The sequence below is a fragment of the Notolabrus celidotus genome, chromosome 18 (assembly GCF_009762535.1).
Source record: "Notolabrus celidotus isolate fNotCel1 chromosome 18, fNotCel1.pri, whole genome shotgun sequence".
Classification (NCBI taxonomy): Eukaryota; Metazoa; Chordata; class Actinopteri; order Labriformes; family Labridae; genus Notolabrus; species Notolabrus celidotus.
The window spans coordinates 29,481,822-29,509,199 of record NC_048289.1 but is presented as its reverse complement, the minus strand read 5'-3'; the positions used below and the strand labels follow the sequence as shown (position 1 = coordinate 29,509,199).

The following is a 27,378-nucleotide window of genomic DNA, read 5'->3' as shown; positions in this document are numbered from 1 at the left end:
AAGTCAGAAAAAGTGCAGTGTGATTAAGCTGAGATGCTATTTTAATGTGTAAAATGCCTGATATAAGATTAAAAATTTAAATGTATGTCCACTTTAATCAAAAAAGGTCATAAATTCACTGATTTGTCAAAATATGTCCTCAATTTCTATGTTGTATAAAAATAAAGGATTACTTGGCTTAAAACTGCCGGAGGATCTGAGTGGAGCTAAAAATCAGAAACATATTTATTCAACCCTTTTGTTTAGGGTTTAACAAATGTATTACTTCCTTTAACTGTAATACTGATTTAAATGTTGCTATTGTTTATTATTTTAGTAATTCTAACTGTTTATCTTATTTTATTTTTACTTCTACATTCATTTATTTATTTTATCTACTCATTTTTATTGATATTTTCAGCCTTAGTTTTATTTTCAACTCGTATCCTTACCCTTTTTAAAATGTATTTATTTTGACTATTTATATTCTTAATATTAATTTCACGGTTTAACTTATTTTTATGACACACTATATTGATGGTGTGCATTAGTCTCTTATTTTAATTTGTATTATTATTTTGATTATTTTCCCCTAATATGTCTTGCCATTCTTTTATTTCTGCTTCTTTCTTTCTTTCTTGATTGATTGATTAAAACTGTTGAGAAAACAAATATATAACTGAATCTTTGAGTCAGTTTACTCAATAATGTTACCTTTTTGTACTTACTTTCAGATCTGTCCATTTATGTGTATAAATAAAAAGAGAAGACGGTGTGCTGGAATTATAAGACTCATAAAAAAGACCCACACAACAGCGTAAACAACAATTCATTTAATAATTCATCTTTGTGGTCTCTAGGGGAGGGGTTTGAAAGGTATAAAATGGTCATATTAAAATAATCGACCCAGTCTTTTCCCTCTCAGGATACCCACTGTCTAGTTGTCCTTTGACACAAGTACATATATTTTTTCAGTTCTTCAGCAGATGTCCCACTTTTCCATGTATATAACTTATTTTTGTTGAAACAACTCGACAGTTCAATGTACAAGGCTCCCAAAGTCCCAAATGGATATAACACACAACCAATGACACACAGGAAAACCTCTCTCTCTTTCTCTCTCTCTCTCTCTCTCTCTCTCTCTCAGCATAAAACAGTCATAGATGAGATCCTTGAAGAGGCCAGAGGTTGCAATGGAAACGGCTTAATGTTCACAAGCATTGAAAAGTGTCCGTGAAGCAAGCCTTTTGTCTTTTGCTTGATGTGAAACAGATTACTACCTGGGGAGAGAGTACTGGTTGATACCCGAAACAAAGACAAATAACATAACAGTGAATATATTTATTATTATAGAAGATAATTAATGTTAAGAATAATAATTACAAAGGCAATTTCTCTAGACTACTATAATCTGGTCCTGCACATATATAGTCAAGAGGAGACTGGGAAAACAGTAACAGGAAGCTCTAAAACACTGTGTTACCTCACACAGTTTAGCACAGTTCATCTCGCCGTTCATTATTTTAACAAAAACGAGCCAAAAGGGTTGAATCTCATCATTGAAGCTTTGAAGGGTTTGGGTTTAAGATTTTTGGGTAAAGCAGGAAACTGAGGTGCAATGCTTACCAATCTTTAAAATGGTCTGATCAGTAATCTTGTCTTTCACAATGACAAAGAGACACAAAGACAGAAACAGAGAGCATCACTTTACCACCGTCTGTCTAAACACCCTCGTCCACAATGACTAACCAGGATTGATTTATGTAGAACAGGGCTTTTACAACATCCCAGGATGAACCCTTGACGTGTTTTCACAGTGTACATCCCTCTGGAAGTCATTTCCAATCCACCTGGAAAAGGCTTGCTGAAGAGCATGGATCATAATTCACCTGACAAATGAGAAAGAGCTGTCCTCTGCCTCTTCATACAGCTTCAGAAACCGACTACTGTAAGAAACATCGGCCAGTAGAAAATAAAAATACACCAAGGATGCACAGAAACCATGTACCTTTAAATTGCACTGTTTGAACCATTGCGCATATTCCAAGTCTTGCATTTCCCTCCCCGACATCACCCCCAGCCAGTCTTAGTCACCCTACTCGGGCTGTGGGAGGGTTTCTTAGTCTGCAAGAGGAAAAGGGGGCAGGTTGAGAGCAGCACGGTGATCCTGACATTTCCCTTCATCTCCTCCAGTGTTGTCCCTGTACTATCTGGACTCTCCGTCTTTGTGGGCGCTGTACAGAGCCAGCTCACCCGGCCCTGCGAGTCTAGAGCCGCGGGGAGGCGTGGACGACCGGCTGGTGATGGACGGAATGAGTGGAGGTGGTGCCCCCATCGCCAGGGCTCCCACCAAGCCTGCAGGGGTCTTTGCCAGGATGCCGTTGGGCACATGGTGATGGTTCAGATGGCCTAGACGGGCGTAGAGGCCAGCGTGGTGCTGGGAGGGATGGCCTCCGTGGTTGAGCGAGTGGGCAAGAAGGCCAGGGTGGAGCTGCTCCAGGTGAGCGGCTGTAGCAGCATGAGGGCCTGAAAGGTGGGGGCCGTGAGGGAGGTGCGGGTGCATCCCAAAGTAGCGAGCCCGCTCAAAGTCTTCCCTCAGGATCTGGGCTCGCTGCTCCTCATCCATCAGCCCTCCTCCCGGGGGTCCAAGATGAGGAGGCCGTTCAAAGTGATGAGCCATCAGACCAAACTCCTGGCGGACAGCAGAGGCGGCAGAAGAGGTAGATGTTGGAGGGTGGTGAGGGGCGGCTGCTGCCGCTGCAGCTGCTACAGCCTGCGCCGCCCTCTCTGCCTCAATAAGGCGCTGATGCTGGAGCAGCCGGGCCAGATGTGGATCAGACCGCAGGGCGAGATGAGGGTCAGCACGAAGTGCCATAGCCTCCCTGCGATGCTGATGATGCTGCTGCTGCGCTGCCAGATCCCTCCAGGGGTCCCACGTGAAGCTATGTGGACCCTGTGGTGGTCCCTGGGCGTGGCCATGGTGGAAACGATCTCCTCCTGGGCCCATCATCAACCCTGCAGCCCCTGTGCTCCCCAAGTACGCCTCGATAGCCCTCGTACGGTCCAGCAGGGAGAGGTGTTGATGGTGAGGAGGATTTGGAGCGTGTTGCATGAGTTGGACACCAGGGGTGGGAGTCAATGATAACGAGGAGGAGGGGGTACCAGATGTGTGGTGGTGCGGGTGGCTGTTGGGGCGATCGAAGTGGTTGGGGGCAGGGGGAGGCAGCGTGATGGGGATGTGCTCTGGCTCCTCTTTCCGCTCCTCTTTGACTTTAACAGGCGGGAGGAGCATGGGAGGTTTGGAGACGGGCGTTGTAGTCCGGTCAGACTTCTTGGCCTGAGACAAAGAAGTGACGGAGGCAGAAGCTGCTGAGGAAGAAGGGCCGTCTCTTTGCGAGTGTGATGAATCGTTGTGATGGTTGTGTGCTGTCTGGGCGAGTGAGCGGGGGTAAAGGTCCAGGGGAGATGGAGCGGAGCGGTTGGAGGGCGGGGGAGTAGTGAGCACAGAGGATGAGGAGGACCGGGGTCTGTCCCTGTCTGCTACTAAAGATGAAGAGCCAAGAGGGAGACCTCGTGAAGACACATTCGGCAGCATCCTCTTGTCCCCGTCTCTGTCTCTGTCTCGCTCGCGGTCTCTGTCTCTGCTTAGGCTGCGGGTCAGGTCCTCGATGGGTCCGCCGCCCCCCAGGGAGCTGCTGTGGCCGTTGATGTGAGAGACCGGGGTGCTACTGCGGGCCTTGAAGGAGGGGGCGACCGGAGACATTCTCACAGGTGGTCGGCCGTACAGCATGTTGTCTCTGCAAAACATAATGAGCACATCGCAGAGTTACATAACAGGAATACTCAGATCAGACGTCACAACACAAAGCACGACTGTTACATAACGGGACATCATACTACTGTCCCCAACATGAGAGTCTCTGAAACAACAGGACTTCACGAGCTCATGAGGGGCGGCTATAAATCCTACAAAGTATGAACGATGGTGTTTTCATATTTCCACGAAATCACAATTCATTTAATTAATCATATTTCACATGTTAGTCCTCTCTCATGCAGCCTCTGACCCAACACTGACACTAAAGTTCTTTAGGTAGTCTGAATCCTCTTTCACGAAGCACTCCTGAGAGTTTTCAGAAGCTCTGCGCCCCAAAATATCGCTCGTTCATGTTTTCAAAACGACTCTTCTGTGACCTCTGATGTTTTTATTAATCGGCTTAATCTCGATTTACTCCCTGTCGTCTCCCGGAAGAGGATTTCATTTTATTGTTACTTCTTTTTATTTATTTATTTACTTATTTTGGTTTACTCCATCTTTTATCCTTCTTACTGTCATGATTGTTTTGTTTTAAAGCATTGCATATCATCGTCTGTTTGTTCTATGTAAGGCATATTTGGGCTGCAAGCTTGTATCCATGAAAGGTGTCACACAAATAAAGCTGGATTGGATTGGATCGAGTGCACGAAGCTGCAAGGGCTCCATGAGGTAACACTAGGAATGGGACAGCACTTTGGGACTTCTCACACCACCTGCATGACCTCATGTTACTCACCTTAGCAGCACTAGGAAGTTTTATTGTACAATTTTGACTCAAATCCAAGGCGCTTAAGAATCAACTGACAGGTGATCGACGATTTATCAATGTACGCTTTTTTCCCCCCATAATTGCTTTAACATAAAATCAAAAGAAATCTAAAAATATAAATGCTATTGTATATATAAACACATACGTGAGTAGATGTGTACATTTCAGCTGATTAAGGAAGTATTATAAATATCTATATTTACAGGCTAACGTCTTTTATTTTGAAACGCAAACTTTTGAAGCAACTTCTTGTTTCCAATCTCTCTTTCTTTATTTCTTGCAGGCTTCTCCTGGGAATCCTGTATTGTGTTTTTCATTTAGTTAAATGTGTTTTTTTGGGCTTCTACACCTTTACTTAGAGAGGATAGTACAGTGGACAGAGCAGGAACCCAGGAGAGAGAGTGGGGGAATAACAGGGGCCGCAGGCTGGGAATGAACCTGGGCCGCCCGCCATATGGGCGCACAACTTAATCACAGAGCTAAATCTGCGCCTGGGAGTCCCATTCTTTACGTCACAATGCTGTGAACTCTGGGTAATTCCATCATGCTTAATCTGCAGATGTGCACACTGACAGAAAGGGTGCGTAAGGGCTTAAAAAGTCTGCAACAGATCCGCCACACACTCACTCAAAGTCAGTGAGTGTGGACATCGAGACTGTGACTTCCCATCACTTGTTGCTCTTCCAATCACACCCATTGTTTGATATGAACTTCTTCTCTCACCCACTTTCTGGTGTTTAATTGTCAGAGTATATCCTGCTGCGTTCTCACCCTGCCTCAGCTCACCCTGTGAATCATGTCTTGTGACATTTTTAATCGTACGACTTGCATGAGAAAGTTAGGGTGAAAAATTGTACATGAAAGCAGCCCACCTCTAAAATGTTGGTATGTTTTAAGGAGTTTTTGTGCGAGTATGAATGCAGCTTCAAGTTTATTTTCTGGACTCTAAATCAGGAACATTAAATCTAACATGCATTAGCTTGCTCCTGCTTTGTTCTTCCTCATCATGATAAATATTAAACTCTCCATCTGTTTCATTTATGAGGAACACAGACAAGTTTGTGATGTGATATAACGCTCTTCATCACTATAGGCTGTCCTCCCTCGCTTTCTCTCTGTAGTGTCTCAGCAGGAACTTCACGTCTCTTCTGTGTGTCATACTGAGGATCTTTCAGAGCGGTTGCCGGGGGTTGTACGATAATTACGGCTTGCTAATACAAAGTGATGTCAAAACAAATCAGCCGAGTTTCACACCTGTCCTTTTCATCCTTGATGTGGGGAATATCTCTCCTCTCTCCGTCCTTCCCTCGGTCCCTCTCGTCCCTCTTGTCGGCGCCTTTAGCCCAGCTGGGACCAGCGGGGAAGCCTGACGGGCCGCCGTGTAGGCGGTTCCACGGGTCGTGATGGTTGGGGGTGGGTATGCCTCCGACGACGCCAGCTGATGAGTCTTTAGGGCCGAACACAGAGTTCGCTGTGGAGACAAAAAAGACAGAAAACATGAAGACAACAACAAAAGCTCAGAGTATTTTTGTCCTACTTAAATCTGACCTCAGATAGTCTTGTGTTTCCTCTGACTGATACATTCCTTTACACAATGTACTGTAATAATCTCAGTCCAGACTAATGTGTCGTTGCTTAATCTCTGTCGTTGATGCGGTTGAGCACTGAGCGCTTTAATAAACGATCACCCCCAGCTTGTTTTAGTTTCAACACAACCTAACACTCCTGATAAATCAGCGACATCGCTCATTGGACAGAATCCAACCAACTCGGTCTCAGCAGATGTGTGTCTAACATGAGTCTGGTCCTGCTGGAGGTTTCTGCCTGTTAAAGGAAGTTTGTCCTTGCCACTGTAACTTGCTAAATGCTGCAAAGTGCTCTGCTCATGGTGGATTAAGATGAGATCAGACTGAGTCCTGTCTGTAAGATGGGACTGGATCTTATCCCGTCTTGATGTTAGGTCTTTGTTGATAATAGAACATAGAGTACGGTCTAGACCTGCTCTGTTTGGAAAGAGTCTTAGAGACAAGGGAAACATTAGAGGCTGCTTTAAAGCTTCAAAATGAATCTACAACTGCAGCCTTATCAGGACCAGATCTCAGTTCCTTCAAACCTCCTGCTGCAGCTGATTTACTTTAATTAAGACTCCTGCGAAGACTTAAATGTCAATTTATTTTAAGAGGAATGAATCAGGGTTTTAAATAAGCGTTGAACTGCTGCACCTTCATGAGAAAGCTCCCGATGCATTATCTATTTTACCTCATTCTAGGGAGGAAGTTAACCATAGCTACAGTAGGAGGCCATCCAAATCAACTAATTTGCATCCACACACGCCGACTACGTCACAAGGATATGTTTTGGTTAAGTGTTTTGCTCAGGGACACTTGCAGGAGCTGGGATCCAACCGCAAGCCTTCCTATTGAGAGACGAACGACTCCAGCTTCTTCTCTTTCTGTGCCCTGACTCCGGTTTGAGTAGAATTGATCAGCAATGTGAGCTTGGACTGGTGCAACCTAACAGCCCATCATATGGAGGGCTATTTAAATGTCTAAAACCCTCCATACTGACCCTTCGCTGCTGGACTAAGGACTAAGTGTTTTTTACCTTTCCTCTCATTTGATGAAATTAAAGACTGAACCAGAGCAACTTTTGTTGACATTATATTCTTTGGGTTTCCTAAGAGACTTGATCCCTTCTTAGTTTTGCTTTGAGGCATATCTTTACGGTACAGCATCCACGGTTTAATACAGTAGTCTAGGTTTTGCGATAATGAGGTTTCATGCATTATGTTATTCTCTGAAGTGGCTCAGTTTGAACCGAACCGTCCACTAACTGTTCTCTCCCCTTTCTTTGCAAGCACACCGAGGATACACTCAATGTTTGTGGTGCATTTTGGAGCTTGTATGCAACTCAGAAGGAGGCAGCAACTGGAAATCTGGCACTACCAACTACACTGAATGAAACACTGGTGCTTTAAGAGCAGCTGATTTAGCAGCCCCACTTTAGAGAACGTTGCAGACGACTAGGAGCGTTTTTTACTGAGCTCTAAGAAACAGAGGTAGGGTTAGAAAATCTGCGATCAGGGAGACATGTGATGAAGATATCACTCCATAGAGAGGGAGGATGATAAGGGCGACTGATGGGGCCTGCTTGGAAACAAAACAGCCTCTTCTTTAATTCAATAAAGTCAGGAGGTGACAGTGCAGGGATGTAGGGATGTGTTTTTGTTATTTGTAATGTGATTTTATCTGTCAGAACGTTGCAGTGTCCAAAGATACGATTTAAAGCAGACTTTTTAGGTACATAAAGTCGTAAATCTTGCCACCTTAACCACTGTGAATTATTCTGCATCCAATAAGCTTTCAAACTGAACCTACAGGGTCCTGTTTCACCGTCTCAGAAGTAACTGAAGCTGCAGGTTCTTTCATTTCTAAATGCTCACCCAGCGTACGTGGCGTTTAAAGACTGAATACAGAGATTCTTTGAGCTTAGGGTTTAAGATTAGAGAGAGGGTGTTGTGAGACTGACCCAGTGTTGGGCTACCAAGTCCTCCAAAGGCACCAGAACCAAGAGCTCCAAGCGGGGTGAAGGGCGGGGATCGACCGTACGGATCTGAAACACAGACGCAGGTAAACATGAGAAACACTCTTCGACTTATGAACGTCAGAGGTCAAAGTATTAAGTAGCATCTTACCCAAGTGTGCCGTCGGTGTGAGGAAGGAGGAGTGGGGCGTCGATGGAGAGATGAAGGGAGCCGAGGACGGATTGACTGGCCCTGAGGGAGAGGAGTCGTAGTTAAATAAATAAAAATGTCACAAGTCATCAAATCAAACGGACGGCGCTACCGAGACGCTCTTCATCTCGTAGCCCAAGATAGAAAGTCTGTCAGGCCTCCAGGATGTGAGGAGAGGAGAGGTCACAGAGCACTTAGTGTGGTGTGTTTAAGAGTCAAAGTTCAGGACATGAAAGCAAACAATGGAGAGTGGTTTGGAAGGTATTCTTCAAGGGATTCTTTCTCCTTAGGAATGAGTCATCCTGCTCGGAGGGGAAAACACTCAATTTAATAGTTTGGGTCTTTATTGTGTTTGCATGTTTTAATACTTAGAGTTATAAACTCCTATAAGGTGGAGGAGCTGTAATGGTTAAAGGGGGAGGAGCTGTCGTAGTAAAAGGTGGAGGAGCTGTTGTTGAAAAGGGGGAGGAAGTGTCGTGGTAAGAGGGGGAGGAGCTGCTTGAGAAAAAGGGAAGGAGCTGTTGAGGTTAAAGGGGGAGGAGCTGTAATTGTAAAAGGGGGAGGAGCTGTAATGGTTAAAGGGAAGGAGTTGTCATGGTTAAAGGGGAGGATTTGTTGTGGTTAAAGGGGGAGGAGCTGTTGTAGTAAAAGAGGGAGGAGCTGTCATTGTAAGGGGGAAGGCAGTGTAATGGTTAAAGGGGGAGGAGCTATCATGGTAAAAGGGTCAAATCTGTTGTAGTTAAAGGGGGAGGGGCTGTTGAGGTTAAAGGGGATGAGCTTTAAAGGTTATAGGGGAGGAGTTGTCATGGTTAAAGGGGGAGGAGCTTTAATGGTTAAAGGGGAGGAGTTTTCGTGTTAAAGGGGAAGGAGCTGTTGTGGTAAAAGAGGGAGGAGCTGTCATTGTAAAGGGGAAGGAGGTGTAATGGTTAAAGTGGGAGGAGCTGTTGTGGTCAAAAGTGGAGGATCTGTTTTGATAAAAAGGGGAGGGGCTGTCATGTTAAAAGGGGGAGGAGCTGTAATGGTCTAAATGGGAGGAGCTGTCGTGGTAAAAGGGGGAGGAGCTGAGACAAGCTGTTGAGATACGCACCTGTAGCTTGGAACAGACTGGGAGGCCTGTTCATATCATGAGTAGGAGGCATAGCTCCTCCCATGGGCCCCATCGGACCCATTCCCCCGGCTCCAGGAAACCGAGACAGCAGGTCACTACGGAAGTCCAGCTTGTGAGGATCAGCCTGCATCAGCTGGACGACAGGAGCAGAAGGATTTATCAAACGTTCAGAGAACACAGCACGGCTCATGCAAACCTCTCTGTCTCCTGATCAGCTGTCTTGTGTTCATAAGCTTCAGGACAAATTAAAAAAAACACATGATTCAATCAGAGATGCGTACCTTCACTTTTTTCTGATGGCTTAGAATCATCCAGGCCAAATACACATGCATAGCGCACCACTTTCCTGGTTTCTGCACAGAGAAAGATCAGAGGGGTTCACTACGTTACTCCATGAATCTTGCATGTGAAACTTTAAAGCCTTTGCACACAGAGTCAGACGTTCTTCTGGTCCAGCTGGGGGGGGAGAGTTACCTGCTCGAGCTCGGTGTGAGTTTGAGAGTTTAAAACAAAATGTGAAAGTTGCACAAGCAGGGGTAAAAGAAAAATGGCAGGAGGAGAATCACAACAACATATTGTTTATCATGTAAGGGTGGTGTCTGGGTCTGAAATATCTAACTGGGTGTGCAAGGGCAGAGAGTAGACCAGTAGCAGTCGGGGTTACTAGTGAGATTAGTGCAAAGAGTGATTGAAGCAGTGAGAAAGTAAAAAAGAGGCTGAAGGTTTTAAGGAGCCAAAGGATCAAAAACAGCTGTTTGTGCTTACATTACTGACTTTCAACGATGTCCCAAATGGATCAGTTAGCTACAAGAGAACAGAAGTGTGAAACCACTTTTAATCAACATGTCTCACTCCGCGTCAGGAATACTGTTGCACTCTTTACTGCTCTGACTGGGCCCCGTGTTGCAGCACATCCTAACCTTCACACTGCTCTACACACACACACACAGAAGGACACCGTCTCTGTCTCTGGAGTAATGATGCAAACGTGTCGCTCTGAGTAAGCGTGGTGAACTCACCCGTGGGTCTTTGGGCTGCAGGTGGTGAGGCACAACCCCGAGTCGTGCGGAGATGTCTGGACCCGTTCCCTGAGGGACAAGAGGCTGTCACACACACAGCACAACACATCAGACACAACCTACTGGACTACACGTCTACAAACGCTTACATCTGACATCATTCCTCTCTGTGGTGGTGCTAAAAACATCCTGGAATCACTTTGCTTTGTTTACGTTTGGTTTTAGAATGCATGTGAGAGAGCAGAACAGAAGAGGAGAGCTGAGAAAGATCATACTTTGCATGATCAAGGGAAGGATATTACACCTCTGTTACGACTCGTCTGGGATCTACAAGGACAGGAAGGTGCTGTGTGAGTCTGGTTTATGCTCCTGCCTTGAATCCATGCCGTGCAGAAGCCAGACGTGCACTTCCTCCAAAATGAAACTATGCATCAAAGCAATGCAGGCTGATTTTGTCTGCCTGTGTTTTGTTAGTCTTGATTTTGTCTGCCTGTGTTTTGTTAGTCTTGATATTGTCTGCCTGTGTTTTGTTATTCTTGATTTTGTCTGCCTGTGTTTTGTTATTCTTGATTTTGTCTGCCTGTGTTTTGTTATTCTTGATTTTGTCTGCCTGTGTTTTGTTATTCTTGATTTTGTCTGCCTGTGTTTTGTTAGTCTTGATTTTGTCTGCCTGTGTTTTGTTATTCTTGATTTTGTCTGCCTGTGTTTTGTTAGTCTTGATTTTGTCTGCCTGTGTTTTGTTATTCTTGATTTTGTCTGCCTGTGTTTTGTTAGTCTTGATTTTGTCTGCCTGTGTTTTGTTAGTCTTGATTTTGTCTGCCTGTGTTTTGTTAGTCTTGATTCTGTCTGCCTGTATTTTGTTAGTCTTGATTTTGTCTGCCTGTGTTTTGTTAGTCTTGATTTTGTCTGCCTGTGTTTTGTTTTGTAATTGTCTATCGTATGATTTATAGCTGTCAGGTCTTACTGTGTCTGTGTTGTGTAGGTACCTGCCTTGGGACTTACATTGATGCTCAATGCATTAATGTTGATAATGTGCATTGTCCCAACTCACTAAACAAATGAATGAAATGCAATGAGACTGCAAGCCCTGTGATTGGCCAGCTTGGCAGCATCGTATTTCCTGCTGCTGTACTTTGACTTATTTGACATCAGACGTACTTTGCATCTCCTCTAACGTCTTATTTTTGTCCTACTTTGTTATAACTGCAGTTTGATCGACGGCAACTTGAATCCCTCTGGGTGGAGTATTGCAGAGCGGCGCTGACACTCTGACACACAAAGACCCAGTGTACCCAGTGCACAGGACAATGTCTGCCACTACGGCGTAGAGTCAACGCAGAAGTATCTACCAGGTTGGAGTTTGCAGGTCATTCCTCTTGTGCTTTTGCAACACCGTGACGCAAATACAATCTTTGAATGACAGCTGAGCTTCGTTACGACGCTGCACGAGGACGTCATTGTGAAAGAAGGCTTGTGTGAAATCTTGTTTCAGATTTTGTAACATCCTAAACCACTTCCACTAAACGGTCAAAGGGCTACGCTCACTGCTATTACGTCAGTTTACCGTTGTATGTCGTCCGCACTCTTTCTTCCCCCTTAGGAAACGTGTTGAGATTTCCCTTAATGAGCAATTTCTGTTGCAAAATTACTGATTTGTTGATGGCAGAAATGGCCTAGATGAGATTGAAGCCGGAGCAAGCATCATGCAGGGCGACGGTGAAATATTTCCGCCTCACATCTTTGACTTAGAGGCTTGAGGACACATCATAGAGTCTGCACCATGACTGATATGTAGGGATGTAAGGATTTATCAAAATACGGTAACAAATCGATACAAATAAGGGTGGATTAAAATCAATTTAACAACATTTGTATCTAGACATTATTTTTAAAGAGTAGAAGGCGCCATCTGCATTTCACTCCACTTGTTCTGCATCATTAAGTCTCTGGTGCTGCTCTCTCGTCACTCGCTGAGTTGAGTGTAACAGACATGGCGGCAGCAGGTGAAGTCCGAGCCGTTCAGGATGAACCTTTGTGTTTCAAGTCTGAGGTACGGCAGCATTTTGGCTTTCCCTGATACTCCTGAAGAAATGTCAATTTACAGCCAGGAGCATTAGCTGCACTTCAGTCTATTTAAAGAGATTTACCTTATTTTTTATAATATTTATACTTTCCTTTGGGAATCGTTCACTTTACATTTCTCTAGAATTGTCCTGAAATGTTCTAACAAGATATTTTTGTACTGTCATTTTGAGTTTTTTTGCAAGGTGCTGAAAAAAAGTGTGCATTTTATTATTTGAGTTACAACACACCTTAAAAATGAAAAGGATGACTTAAGAAATACGAGAGAAAAAATATATATTGCAACTGTCCATATCTGAGAATTGGAATAAAATAGTAATTTGAATTTTGAGTTTAATCCAGTTTTCTTGAAAAGCGTTAGAAAATCGTGAGTGAATCGTATCGTGAATCAAAAATCAGGATTCTAATTAAATCGTGGGTTGAGTGCATCCTTACATCCTTACTGATATGAGATCAAATGTGTCATAAATCACTTTGTTTATACTTCCAAGCTCTCTCCTTCTCATGCATTTTAAAACCAGGTGTGAACAGGATCCGTCTCAGATCAAAACGAGGGTTCATGTTTAAAAAGCTTGTGTTGCCTCCTGCTGTGAGAGCATATGTGCTCGTTAACACGTGCCTGATTGATCCTCACTGTTATCAAACACGCATCTTAATCAGAGGAACTCAGTGTGGGTGATGAGATGCACACCACACGAGTAAAAATGACACCAGGTAATGCGAGAGGCCCTCCTGAGGTCGAGCGGACACCCAGGAGTAATTAGTACAAGCATGTACGGGGAGGGTTTCTCACCTTTGGCTGAAACGCTCCTTGCAAGGAGCTGAAAGGCCCAGTGGGAGGAATCACAGGCTGAATACTCGGCACTGAGGGCGGAGGGTACTGTGGGAAGAACTGCAGACACACACACACACACACACACACACACACCGTGTTATCTTAGTGAACACAGGAGGACTGAACTCAGTTTCATTAGGATAGTTTCAGAGCTGAGGTGTTCAGAATCAGGGAGGTAACAGGAAGCACTCACAGGGTGTCGATACAGCCCGTCCATTTTGCCTGCATACTTATCAAACTGGAAGACACAAGCAGTGCGTGGGTTAAACATCACAATACACTGAAAACTGTCCGCATTCCAGCCACACAGGAATTTCAAGTACGACACAGATGTTCAGCAACAAGAGCAGGGAGAGTCTCACCAGAGGCGGTGCGGTGGCTGTGGGGTGCAGGAAGGGCGTGAAGTGTTGGTGCGTGTGCGTGTGTTGGTGCTGGTGGTTGTGCTGATGGAACTGGAAGGCCAGCGGCGGGATGCTCGACTGGTTCTGAGACGTCCGGCCCGAGGAGCCCGCTGTGGAGCTGGACGCCGACGGACCACCGGGAGTGGAGCGGCCTGCGGCGGACGCGTTGTTCTCAGCCCCGGGGACGCTGCGTCTGCCCTCGCGCTCTTGTGAATTCAAGAAGTGGGAGTTTAAGTTTTGACGCATTATTTCTTGTTCTATGGCAGAAGGTTTCAAAATAAAAGAAACAAAAAATGACATGATGACTTTTGGTGTCTCAATCACAGGATGGGTCTTAAATTCAAACATAAAGGGTGACAAATATAAGGATGTCTTGAAGAATGTAATTAACAAGATATTCACGTCTAAAGGGGAGAAAACAAACTTCAAATCACACACAGCCAGTCTGAAAGTATCCTGAGACTTGGTTAAACATTTGAACACAGACAGATGAAAGAAACATGCGCTCATGTTTGGTATCATACACTTTTAGAGCTCCTGTCTTAGTCTTTATAAAGATCACAAAACATGCCATGAGACTGAACAAAGTTAATTCCTGTCAAAACCTCTGAGCATGCAGATATGTAAGGAGGTGCAAGAATGTGATGCCCACAGGTTTAACTCAGCTTATATGTGAGCGTCTTTTGCTTACAAGGGCTCTAAAAGCAGCTTTTAAAATCCTTCAATCGGTGAAATCATCTTCTTCTAAATGTCTAAAGATTCATGACTCACGTCTCTTGAAACGGTAAGAAAATGTAGGTTTAAGACAACAATAAGAGAGGATCCAGCACTCTTCTGATTGGGTTTGCCCTCTAAAGAATTAGCACTTTCTCATAAAGACTACATGTTGTTGGACAAACTCCTGCATCTTACTCACAAATGCATTCTGTTAAATTGGGTTAAAGACACCCCGACCTCAGTAACACTGTGGTGTAGGGAGATCTTCAATGTTATGCCTCATGAAAGGATAAGTGCAGTTCTTAGGACAGATGAAGGCTCATTCCTTAAGATCTGGAATCCTGTCCTGGATTATTTACCTTCAGATCTCAAACATACACTGTTGAAAGGCCAGTACCCTTCAGAACTGCAGAACTACATAAGAGATGATGACTCCAACATCAGTTTTCAGCATTCTTCATGGATGGGAGTTGGAGGACGATTTATGTGCTAATACTTTCTCTCTTGTTTTCCTCTCTCTGCTTTTTGTCTGTTTGTTTGCTTCTTTTGTCTTTGCTAATCTTACTTTTTGACATGTGCCATGTCTTTTTGAGTCAAAGGTCTGTTATTATTATTATTCATTTTATTTTATTTGTCTGTGCTTGGGGGAAGGGGTGACAGTAAATATCTTTGTCTGAAAATCTGCTTTGTACACAAAATGAGCCTTGAATTTTGTTGTTTTGTTCTGAAAATGATAAAATAATAAAAACATATAGCCTGGTTGCAAAACGTTGGGGTTTGACGTTCAGGTTAAAGCTGCAGTTTGATTGGCTGTAAGATCTTTGCATGTGCAAGAAGTAACCCTCAAAGTAGCACAGTCATGTATGAGATTATCAAAATTCTCTTCTGTTATTGCATCGATTAATTTGGCAGAAAAGCTCCTGATCTAGCCTGCACATCTAAAACATTCAGCCTCTGCTGCACAGCCGACATGATCAGGCCAAAGTTCATCGGTACACAACTTCCTCTGCGACAAACCGAGACACTCACAGAGGAAGTCTGGGTTTATTTTAGTACCTTTCAGTCATTGTGTTCCTAACAGCAGAAGAGAGAGAGAAACAAAGAGCCTCTGTTGAACGTACCTGCTGCTGAGGAGTGTGAAGGAACCTGCATCAGAGGAGGAGGAGGAGGCAGGCCGGGTGAAGACGTGAACAAGGCCCCGGAGCTGGCTCGGGATGGGGGTCTGAGAGGCCCTGAGGATCCCGAGCCCCTGATGTAGGGCAGCGACACACTGGTGGAGGGAGTCGGGGGGCGCATGGAGGATGAGGAAGACGCAAGAGATGAAGCAGATGAGGAAGGTTTGACCGGGGTGCTGCTCCTGAAAGGAAAGAAACTGTAGTTGATGAATCATGATCGGCGTTTACGCAACACGAAACCAAAACAAAAGGAGTTAAGCGTCCTCACCTGTTGTTGTAGATGTGAGACCGTCCAGGCAGTGTGAGGAAGGGTTTGGGTTTGGAGAGCGGCGGGCTGCCGTTGTGGCGGCTGCCGTTGCCGTTGAACGGGCTGGGCCGGGGGACAGTGCCTGAGGTCGCGTTGGGGGGATGGGAAGGCAGACAGAAGGGGGCAGAAGAGGTAGAAAGAGGCTCTGGGAAATGCGGCTCCAGGTTTTTCTCCTGACTTCGCTCCAGGCCGGATACTCTCGGGGTCACCATCAACCGCGAGACGCTGCCGCAGCGGGCCTGCACGGGCGGGAGGCTCTTGCTCACGGATGTGCCCATGTTTGCTGGAGCAGGCTCCACAACTGCAGAGAGGAGAACGACGGTCAGTGTTTGAACATCACAGGACAGAGAATCAGAAGCAAAGGAGGGAGAACATCTCATACCTTTCCTTGTACTGACTGTGAAAACTGGGTCCATGTCGTTGTCTGAAGCCTTGATGAGGAGAAAAACAAAGAGTTTGTTAAATCTGTACTCTTCTAAAGAAGCAGCAATTTCTTACAGCACATCCAGATTGCATCATGTGTGACGGTCCAATAAAGGAGCCCAACAGTTTCATTGTTTTAACAGCAAAGGTCAACAGAGCTCCTTAAACTCTGACCAGCTGTGAGGACTGTGTTGTGCATTAACTCCCTGATCAGAAGTACACACCTTGTCTCCCGTGTCACTCTCAGTGTCACACTAAAAGAAGAAAAGAAGGTTCAGATTGTCAGTCGATACACCGGCTTCGTTTTAAAGAGGTTTGCAGAAATGTTGCAGAGTGTTGCAGGACATAACATCATCATGTTTGCTTCAACACCAGAAACTTACAATGTAGCCGGTCTCCAGAGGATGTCCCTGGAAGAGAACAACACACAGTTTAAGCTTCAACTCTCATTCACTGCCACTGAAGCATCTTTATGATAATCCACTCCTGATTGTTAACAAAGACCCTCGCATGACGCGTGTTTGGAACCAGTTTAACAGGCTCTGTTGACGGCAGGATGCGGAGGTGAGCAACTCGACTGAAATGTAAACACTCTTATTTGATCAGGAATTAGCCGAACATCTCACAGGACACGCCGACCCGACCACATCATAAAAAGAGCTCTGCACGTGTTTACCTCTATCCTCCGTCTTTTATTCCTGCTCTTGTTCCTGCAGCTGCTGGAGTAGCTGTGCGGGGCTCCCTCCTCCGGCTCTGACAGCGGCCCTCCGCCGTTCTCCTCTGGCCCTCTCTTCCCCTTGTTCCTCCGTCCCAGCATGTCGGAGCGCTGACTGGGCTTCAGAGAGCAGTCCATCTGATGGAGAGGAAGAAAATCAATGTCAATAAGCGTGAACGTGTCTGCTTCAGGGGGAAGACCATGGGGTGGATGTGTGCTGATTAATGTCATGACAGAATTAATCTGCAGCTTTGTCTCTGCAAAAATAGAAGCAGCAGAATGACAGTGAAACAGCCTGCATGAGGCTACTACAGCTGTCTGAGTGAAGCCGTTATCAGAAGGTGCGTTCAGGGGAAATACTTTGAATATGTTTCTGATATTTCGTCCTACAAAACTTGACGATTTTGATCAAAACCGCATTAAAACAAGCTCCTGCTACACTACTACATACACTATATTACCAAAAGTATTCGCTCACCCATCCAAAGGATCAGAATCAGGTGTCCTAATCACCTGGCCTGGCCACAGGTGTATAAACTCAAGCACCTAGGCATGCAGACTGTTTTTACAAACATTTGTGAAAGAATGGGCCGCTCTCAGGAGCTCAGTGAATTCCAGCGTGGAACCGTCATAGGATGCCACCTGTGCAACAAATCCAGTCGTGAAATTTCCTCGCTCCTAAATATTCCACAGTCAACTGTCAGCTTTATTATAAGAAAATGGAAGAGTTTGGGAACAACAGCAACTCTGAATCACGCTTTTCCATCTGGCAATCTGATGGACGAGTCTGGGTTTGGTGTGAAATTTGGTGGAGGAGGAATTATGGTGTGGGGTTGTTTTTCAGGAGCTGGGCTTGGCCCCTCAGTTCCAGTGAAAGGAACTTTGAATGCCTCAGGATACCAAACCATTTTGGACAATTCCATGCTCCCAACCTTGTGGGAACAGTTTGGAGCGGGCCCCTTCCTCTTCCAACATGACTGTGCACCAGTGCACACAGCAAGGTCCATAAAGACATGGATGACAGAGTCTGGTGTGGATGAACTTGACTGGCCTGCACAGAGTCCTGACCTGAACCCGATAGAACACCTTTGGGATGAATTAGAGCGGAGACTGAGAGCCAGGCCTTCTCGACCAACATCAGAGTGTGACCTCACCGATGCGCTTTTGGAAGAATGGTCAAAAATTCCTATAAACACACTCCTCAACCTTGTGGACAGCCTTCCCAGAAGAGTTGAAGGTGTAGCTGGCACTTAAGTTCATATGTGAGTCAAGGCAGATGAGCGAATACTTTTGGTAATATAGTGTATGTTCTGGACCTGTCCTAAACTTCATAGTTTCTTGTGATCCACCTTTGAGACTATTTCTGGAATATGTGGCACAACAATAGACCCCTCTCCACTAATTTCACTGGTCGGAGTCGCCCCAGAGAACGCTCCTTTTAATGGGTGTCAAGCAAACATGATGGCTTTTTGTTCCCTTTTGGCCAGGCGGCTTATCCTATCTAAATGGAAGGACCCTGTACCTCCAACATATAGCCAGTGGATAAGGGAGGTCATGTGTCTTGTCCACCTAGAGAAAATCAGATACACCATCAGAGGTTGCACCAGGACATTTTTTAACACTTGGCAAACCGTTCATATCGTATGTTTCAACCAAGCGTGCCGGATACGGCCCTGGTGGTGAGGCTTTCAGCAGTGTGTCTGCCCCCTGGTGGCTGGCTGCAGTATAGGTAAAAAAATCCGTCTCCCCCATTCATTTGAATGGAGGAGCAGTCAAACTTTAAAAAATGAATACACGTCGTACGAATGTTTCTCACATCCGTATGCTGTGGTGATATGTAGTTAGTATTTGACTGTTTTGTGTCCAAGGCCTCTTTTTCCTGAACAGTTTCTTTTTTCGTTAGTTATTAGAGTTTAAAAAACAGGGTTTTACTTCCTGTTTTTTTTTATTCACAGCCGCCGTAGAGAGAAACTTCAACACACACACAGCGTCTTGTGAGGTTACGCTGTAGGGCGGAGCTTATTACAGTGGCTTCACAGGCTCTGGCTGCACAATGGCGGCGCCCAGGAGAGGGATTTTTTGGCTTCAGAACTGTACAACGGGAAGAGGCGAGCAACGCTGTCCATTTTTATTTACAGTCTATGGTTTAAACCATGACAGCTGCCAACATGTCTCTGTGATCCCGTTCTTACTTTTTCATTCTTATTTCTATATAAATGTATATATTTTATATTTTATTTTCTTATTTACACATATATCAATATTTTTGTGTGTGCGTCATATCTGTATAGATGTTTCTGTTTAATTGTCTGGCTGTGTGCTTATTGGAGATCTAGTCGATCATTGTAATTCACTCCTCTTCGGTGTCCCTCACAAATCCCTCCATAAACTTCAACTGGTCCAAAACTCTGCAGCCCACATCATCACCAGAGCCCCCTCCTTTCACCACATCACCCCTGTCCTCCAGCAGCTCCACTGGCTCCCGGTCAAACTCAGAATCAATTTCAAAATCCTCCTGTACACATTCAAGGCCATCCACAACCTCCCCCCCCCCCCCCTGTACCTGTCTGATCTCCTCCACATCGTCATCCCCTCCCGCTACCTCAGGTCTTCCTCCTCCCTCCGACTCTCTGTGCCCCCTGCCCGTCTCAGCACCATTGGTAGCAGAGCTTTCAGTCGCTCTGCTCCCCAACTCTGGAACTCACTCCCACCAGACATCCGAAACTCTGACTCACTACCCCTCTTCAAATCAAAACTCAAACCCCATCTGTTTCAAACTGCATTCCCTGCTTCATTTCCACTGCTTCATTTTAAACTTGGTGTTACTTTGCTTGTTGTTTTTATTTATTGTGTTTTAATCTGTCTGTAAAGCGACCTTGAGTGCTTTGAAAGACGCTTCTAAATAAAATGTATTATTATTATTATTAGTGCTGTGGGAAGAGGGGGTAGGACATGTTTGTTTTTGTTTGTGACTGTCCTATGTTGCTGTTGTTGTTGCTCTAAATGTATATCTGAAAAATAAAAAAGACTTTGATAAAAAAATAAAAAAAACGCTTTAGAAACGTCCGCATTAAAACATCTTTCCAGGGAGGTATGGGAAAGTATGACCCCGAAAATCCTCACATCAAAAGGAGGCACAAGTCTCATCTCCATCAGACGGCGCACAGATGTGACCGTGATGACACACGTTTGGCTCTGGAGGGTCACAAGCTGAAAAGGTTGGGAAAGCAGCGCATCATGTGCAGAGACAGATCGAGTACAAAGTGTTTCTCCAAGCCCCGGAGGGAGCAGCGGAAAGAAAAGAGACGAGTTAACCATTACGGAAAATTGACTGCTGGTACAAAGTGTGACAGACTTCAGACGGCTGGAATCATAACCACGAGTTGTGATTGATGTTCTACTCGCACGCAGTTGTTGAATTCACAAACTTAGAAGAAGAAAATGAAGAAGTTTGTATATACGAGTTTGCCGAAGCAACCTGTCTGACTTCTTCTTCAACTTTCAGCAGGGACATTAATACATCAGACATTTCCTGCATCAACACTTCCTTTAAAGCGCTCTGTGATCGTTCAGTCTTCATCATCTTGCTGTCATGACTTTAAAAGAGGCCAAAATAGTGATTTAACTTCCATTAATCTCAGTGCACATTCAAATAAATACGTCTCAAACAGGTGGTGCTGCTGCTGGAGTCAACATCTGTGTATCCTTAAATCCAGTTTGGCAGAGAGATGCATTTAAAATGAAGCTCCTGAAACAAATCCATCAGGTGTAATTCATCACCAATAAACCTGTTAGAGGGGGAATTTCTCTGAATGATGTGTCTAAAATGTGACCGCGGCGCTCTCTGGTTTCTTTCCTCCTCTGTGACAGCTGACTGGATCTCTTTGTGTTTAGGATGTCAGCCTGGGAAATACTGAGAACGTCTCCACACTTTGAGAATATAATCAACACGTTAATCTACAGGAGACAGAATGTGTAGGTGCAGCCCTCGTTTGTTTTAGTCCTTCAATTTCACAGAGTTTCTTCTGTTGGATGAAGACTGATCGTCCTCTGAAGGAAGGAGAAATTAATCAATCCCGACCTTGATTTCTATATTCTTATGCCGTCAAGGTACCAATCTCAGCTCCACAAGTTTAAAGATTGTGCTTTATTACGATTGAGACCTAGTGCTGAATCCTGCTGCTAAGGAGAGGCACTGTATGTCTTTGTAGAGCTGTGCAGGGACAATAGAGGCCTTCTGGTTCAGGAGGTAACCTGACATGAGGGTGAACAGAATTCATCTTTCAACTGGTTGAGCTGCTATTCTGTTTATTCGATGTTACATTGCATGATGGAATAATTCACTTTTGAGCTAATTTGGTTATATTTGGGGTTAGCATCCAGCCACCAAGTCTGCCTTTAGACGTTTATTTTCCTGTGAATCCAGTTTATGCAAGAAAATAGTGGAAATAGTGAAAATGTAATTGTTCCTCATGCGTCCCTCAGAAGCACCGGCCAGAGAGCTTTCTGTTTAATGCCCCTAAACTGTGGAACTCTCTGTCTCTGGATATTAAAACGGTAAGCTCTCTGGGTGTTTTTAAAAGTAAACGTAAGCCTTATCTGGTTATTAACTTGGAGTACTTTCCTATTAGCCCTGGACTGCATTATTACCATTGTTTCAACATCATTTCTTAAATCTTATAACAATATATTTTATTATTTTATCATGTTTTTATCTGATTTTATATATTTATTTTTTTTGTTTTAATTTATTTTTATCTTTAAATATTTTATATAATTCTGAAGTCTCTTATTTATTTTAAGTCCTCTATTTTGTTTTTAAGAATTTTATATTATTTTTAAGTATCGTATTTATTCCAAGTACTTTATTTTATAGTATCTTATTTTATTTTTAAGTATTTTTTATTCTCTTATTATGATTTATTTTATTTTTATATTATTTATTTCAGTTTTTTATCTGGTATTATTTCTTTAAATTATTTTATTTTGAAGCATTTTTTTTTATTTTATAGTATCTTATTTTATTTTGAAGCATTTTTATTCCATCTTATTATAATTTATTTTATCTTTATATTATTTTTTTTGTTTTTTATCTAATTTATTTTATTTATTTTTTAAGTATTCTATTTTTAACTACTTCATATCACATTCCTCTCTCTTGTTTTAGTCTCATCATTTTATCAATTACTGTAGTTTCCTGTCTCTCTGTTCTTTTGTTAAGCTCTTCTAACTGCATGCTTGATTGAATGAAATGTTCTATATAAATAAAAATGAGTTGAGAAATGTTTGTTATTAAAAAGAGAGATTTACAAGAACCCCTGCTGAGAGGTAATAAGGTTTCCCTCAACAAAATGCCACCATATCCTCTCTGACAGCACGTTAGTAGACGTTCTCTTCATCTGATTGCTAATTCTGTCTCGTCTGGAGATCATGTTAAAAGCTCTAAATGCATGTTAGTAACGTCCCTCCAGCTAACCAGTCTCCTGCCCGGCTCTGATGAGTCCACAACCAAACTTTAACATGGAGACCTTTGATGTGGAGCTAAACGTTTCGGTGGGTTTCTTCCTTTCTACTCCTGAAAAGCCGTTTGGCAGCTCATCAACACCTCGCAGAATTAGAACATCAATAATTAAGGCCTCTCCAGAACCCATCAGAGGGACGCCTTGGGGCTTGGGGTTTCGCCTGAGAGGATTTCTTCCTCCAGGCTAAAGAACGGTGTCAGAGTTGAGGAGTTCATGGAGGAGGACGATGATTTAAAAGAGTCGGGCGGACTGTGTGGATGCTCTGACGGCACAAAGCCTCTTCCAGCCTCTTATAGCTGCAGCTAAAAATGAGTATGACTAAACTGGAGGTCTCCAGTGTCTCCATGCTTCAGGAGGTGGTCCAACAAAACACTACTGCTAAGATGGAAGAAGGAATTCACACAGACATTTTCTAAACATCTGCTTCACTGACTGATATTCCCTTCTTAGTGTTTTCCTTCTCTTTTCTTTGGTCATGTTTTGTTCTATTCTTTCTGTTTTTAACCAATCATCAACTTTGATTATTTTCTTCTTCTCCTATTTTGCAAATATTAGTGTCACTCAAACTGTTTTTGTACTTCTAGATCTGCATCGTCTGTCTTTGTCTCATGTGCAATAGTTTTTATTGTGAAGGCAACAAGAGAAAAAGCCGCCGCTCAGTACACACCAGTCACTTCAAAGTGTGTTAAAGGAAAGACTGTGCAAACTGTATCACCAAACATGGGTGGAGAATCTTTTTAATACATAAAGAGTAGAGGAAACACTGTGAGAGCTGGTTAAATCTATTGATTTATAGAGTTTATAAAAGGCAGGAAGTAACCTTATCTGCCTGTATCTTATTACCTGAAACGAAAGGTAGGTGTGCGTTTGCCTCAAAGTACTGCAGAAATTTGCATACTCAGTGCATGTAGATGTGTTTATGGAGAGTAAACAAATGTAGGTTTCTATTTATTTACACTTACACCTTTGTAATAAGTGTCTTCCCAAGTAGTGGTCCTACTTACACCTAATTTAACTTGATTTTAATGTAATTATTTGACTTATTCACTCATTATTTTAAGTAACTTTATTTAAGTATCATCTTTACTTCATTATTTTAATCAAAAGCTCTCCCCCGTCACTTCAAGTTGTTTAGGTGTTTTTTCTCAACTGTCCAGCTTTCCAGGTGTCAGTGGAGGGCAAATAAATACATAAATACATCAAAATAAAGTTTGAAATGAATTGACTTCAGTGTTTATTTCCTCTAGAGTTGATTTAAGTGTGTTATTGTTGTTAAAAGGTAGGATAGAGTGAGCGCAAACTTCACCCTAGTCTGATTCTGACATGTACTGTTTGCTTAGTGTTTACTATGTCAGCTGATCTGTTGTCTAAAGGGGAGGGACCAAACATGGACATGTCAATCTTTCCTCATTAGTGCGGTGGAATCATTGTACTCTAAATGCCACATATTGATATTTAATTTGAATTACTCTTAACAGACTCCCTTTCCTCTTCACCTGTCTCTACCGTGTGGGCTTTTGACAGTAATCCTGCACCTTCAGGGACATGTAGTAGTCTTTAGTTATCAGATCATTGTAGTTTATAAAGATGTGATTGTCATGGAATTGTGTTATATTATTATTATTATGGGCTAGTTTCATATATGGTGTATATTGTGAGTTACCCTGCAGTTCTAACTTTGTTGATTGTGTCATTCACTTCATTATTAAGTAGTTAAAATGCTCTAAATGAAGCTATGATAATTGTGTTTGTTTGATGGATGACAGATAAGGCTAAGGTGGTTCTTGAGCCTGGTGGGACAGCTCAGGGTGTTTTAACCCTTTTCTGTCCATTGTTGATCTGTGGTGGAAGGAGGAGGAGGAGGAGGAGGGAGGCAGAGGAATCAAGAGGTTACAGGATACTGTAGACCAAGGCACCAAAATAAATACATAAAGAAATAAGGAAGTAGAGAAATAAAGAGGTAAAAAGGTAAATAAGTAAGGGATAATGTATGGTTAGCAGGTTGTTATGGGAAAAAGAATCCAGACAGGGTGAGACAAGACTCTGACGCGAATCTCGCTTATTACCCGGCCACTAACTTAAAATACAAACACGTCAAAAACATTCATCAAATATTATTTTACCAGCCTCAAGCGGATCCTCTTCCCAATTGGACTCATATATTTAGACCGGAGGTTGCCGCTTGTTTGACATGAATGCATGCGATCAGTTTGACTCTGGCGTTGCTCATGTTAGTGAAAGTTAATAACCGCTGTCAAGGGGTTTTGACCAATCAGAATCAAGCTTCTTACACAACAGGAAGATCAGTAAGAGAGCCGGGTAATAAATACAGATTAAGTATAGAAAAAGAAAGATAGGGAAAATAAAATACACTAAAGTATTGAAATAAAAAGAGTAAAATAGTGTGTGTGTTAATGTGTGTTAATGTGTGTTAATGTGTGTTAATGTGTGTTAATGTGTGTTAATGGGTGACAGCTGATTGGGTCTGAATTTGAGGACTTTACCTCCAGAGCCTCCAAGCTAATGAAGCTCGCAATAGCGAAGCCATCGATGAGTTCCTCCTCGCAGGACACAGACTCCCTCTTCCTCCGCCGTGGAGGCCTGTGTCTCCCAAAGCCGGGCCGGCTCTCTCTCCCACCGGGACCCAGCACATTGTTGGTCCCACCACGACCCTCCCGATCGGAGCCTGAGGACAGGGATGTGGCCCTCTCCACCGCCAGGTCCACTCTCCTCCTCCGCCGCTCCCTGTCGCGCTGGGACCGGGACCGTCGGCTCTGCCTGAATCCAGTACTCCGGCTCGGGCCCTCCATGATGGATAGACACCTCCTTTAGTAACTCCAGTGGGGCCAAAGGCACTTTGTTCGAGTCCTGGTCCGGCAAATACACCAACCAGCACACAGGCAGGCCCTCCCAGTTAAAATGGCGTTAATGGAAGCAGTGGCTATTATTTACCGTCCTCTGACGACAGTCTGTCGGCATCAGTGCCTTTCTTTCGGCGGAATTTTAGAGTCATTTCAATGAATCTGAATGTCAACACAGGAATTTAAACCCCCCACAGATGTCAGGACATAGCAGACTGTTCCTGTAGACGGCTAACGTTAAGCTAGCCAGAGAGAGAGATTCAACCCACTGAAGTTAAACGCATGTAAACAAAAAACGACTGTTTGTGTTGGAGACAAAGCAGCACGAATCACACACGGATCCACCTCAAAATCAAAACCAAGAGAATGTCAACATCCCTAAATAAAACTCCAACATCCAGGATTTTGTAAATTTCTGCAAACGGTGACAAATTTATTTACCTGTTAGCTAAATTACACGGTTAGCTTGCTAGCACAGATTACTCTCCTATCCGATGTTAATACACCGTGTTGTGTTATTAAAGATTGTTATTCTTCAATTTAAGGAACACAAGTTGAAACTGACACCCAATCCGATGAGTCAAACGACCTGTCTGGTGTAGTAAAAGCAGAAACTGCTAATGCTAATGCTAACGATAGGTCAGTGTAGCCAGTTAGCTTTAAGCTAGCATTCACAAAGCTAACTCAATACAGCTCAATATTTAAAGGTTGGAACCAAACGAAACTTAATTTGTAGGATGTGTTTGTAACGACGAACAGGTCGAGTGTAACACAACGAAGCTAACACGTGTTTTTCGTGTAGTTTTTCTCAGCTGTAATGTTGATGGCCGACTGAAATCACATCAAAAGAAAGACGTAACGTTAGCATCCAGCTGTTAGCCGGGGAAGACCTTTCAGTTCTCTTTAAAGCAGGAAGAATATAAACTCTTTAAACATCCAAACGCCAATTCAATCAGAATATCTCTCTTATCTACACGAAACTCTTCTTTCCTTCCTCCTCCGTCATCACCAAAATAATCAAGGCCCAAATTAAAAAGCCTCGGGGTCGATTTCCATAACCGAGGGTGTGGGCCGAGCCCCCGTCGGGCCGGGCAGCTCCTTCATGCAGCCTTCACTGTGTAATCCAGTCTGTAGGATTAGCTGGACCCCCTCTCCGGCGTTTCTTTATTCTCACTGAATCCAGAGAGTCAATTTTTGAAGGAAGAACCAGGACGGCCCCGCTGCTGCCTCTTCACGAGTTTCCACTGAATTGGAGATTTATGGTGGAAATCAGGGAGACAGAGAGACAACCAGAGTCAGAGACACAGCCAGAGACACAACCCTCAGCCGAGCAGTGCATTGTGTGCGCCTCTCTTCTTCCTCACTCACAGGACGGGTGGGTTGGCAGCTTTGTTTGTGAATACTGCCCCACAGTGGAGACCTTCTGTGTTCTTCTTCTCCAAATATTGTCAGCTTTCCAGACTGTCAGCTGGCTTTTTATGGACTGTCATAAACATTTAAATACAAACAAGCTGAGGATTATCTGTTTGTATAATTAGTGCAAAATAATAATAACTACTACTGTAACTACTGTATCCATCTGAATCGCACTGTTCTTCATACTGTGTATGTTTCTTTTTAAATAACCTGGTGCAATTTTTATCGTGCAATAACTTACCTTATCTATTTATCAGATAGAAGTGTACATAGTGTGTTTACATCTGTAATAGTTGCCATATTTTATTTTATTTTTACTTTATTTTATTTAATTTATTCTCTTTATTTTATTCTATTTTACCCTTGTCATTGATATTATTATTGTTATTATATGTTTTAACTATGTTAGTACATTGTTGTATTCCCCTGTCCCGTGTTGTAAGCTGCTGTAACAAAAGAATTTCCCCCAACGGAGGACAAATAAAGTATATCTTAGCTT

The 27,378-nt window shown here is 43.5% G+C and overlaps 1 protein-coding gene across 8 annotated transcripts; it reads right to left on the bottom strand.

Moving 5' to 3' along the window:
• Positions 1–797: 797 nt before the first annotated feature.
• fbrs (fibrosin) lies at positions 798–26,971 on the bottom strand. Of its 8 annotated transcripts, none has more exons than XM_034707490.1 (18): positions 25,107–26,949; positions 17,042–17,218; positions 16,749–16,775; positions 16,590–16,619; positions 16,325–16,373; positions 15,904–16,243; positions 15,582–15,817; positions 13,705–14,000; positions 13,536–13,580; positions 13,301–13,399; positions 10,426–10,494; positions 10,172–10,210; positions 9,688–9,759; positions 9,386–9,539; positions 8,260–8,340; positions 8,094–8,177; positions 5,820–6,036; positions 798–3,776 (listed from the first exon to the last, which is right to left on the bottom strand). In XM_034707490.1, the coding sequence occupies exons 1-18, from the start codon at positions 25,410–25,412 to the stop codon at positions 2,186–2,188; spliced, it is 3,912 nt and encodes a 1,303-aa protein (XP_034563381.1). In that variant the 5' UTR covers positions 25,413–26,949; the 3' UTR covers positions 798–2,185. The 8 variants fall into 8 exon arrangements, with proteins under 8 accessions (XP_034563381.1, XP_034563380.1, XP_034563383.1 ...); XM_034707489.1 differs by having other exon boundaries at positions 10,426–10,509; positions 25,107–26,948; XM_034707492.1 differs by having other exon boundaries at positions 10,426–10,509; positions 13,705–13,949; positions 25,107–26,948.
• Between the last annotated feature and the right edge of the window lie 407 nt (positions 26,972–27,378).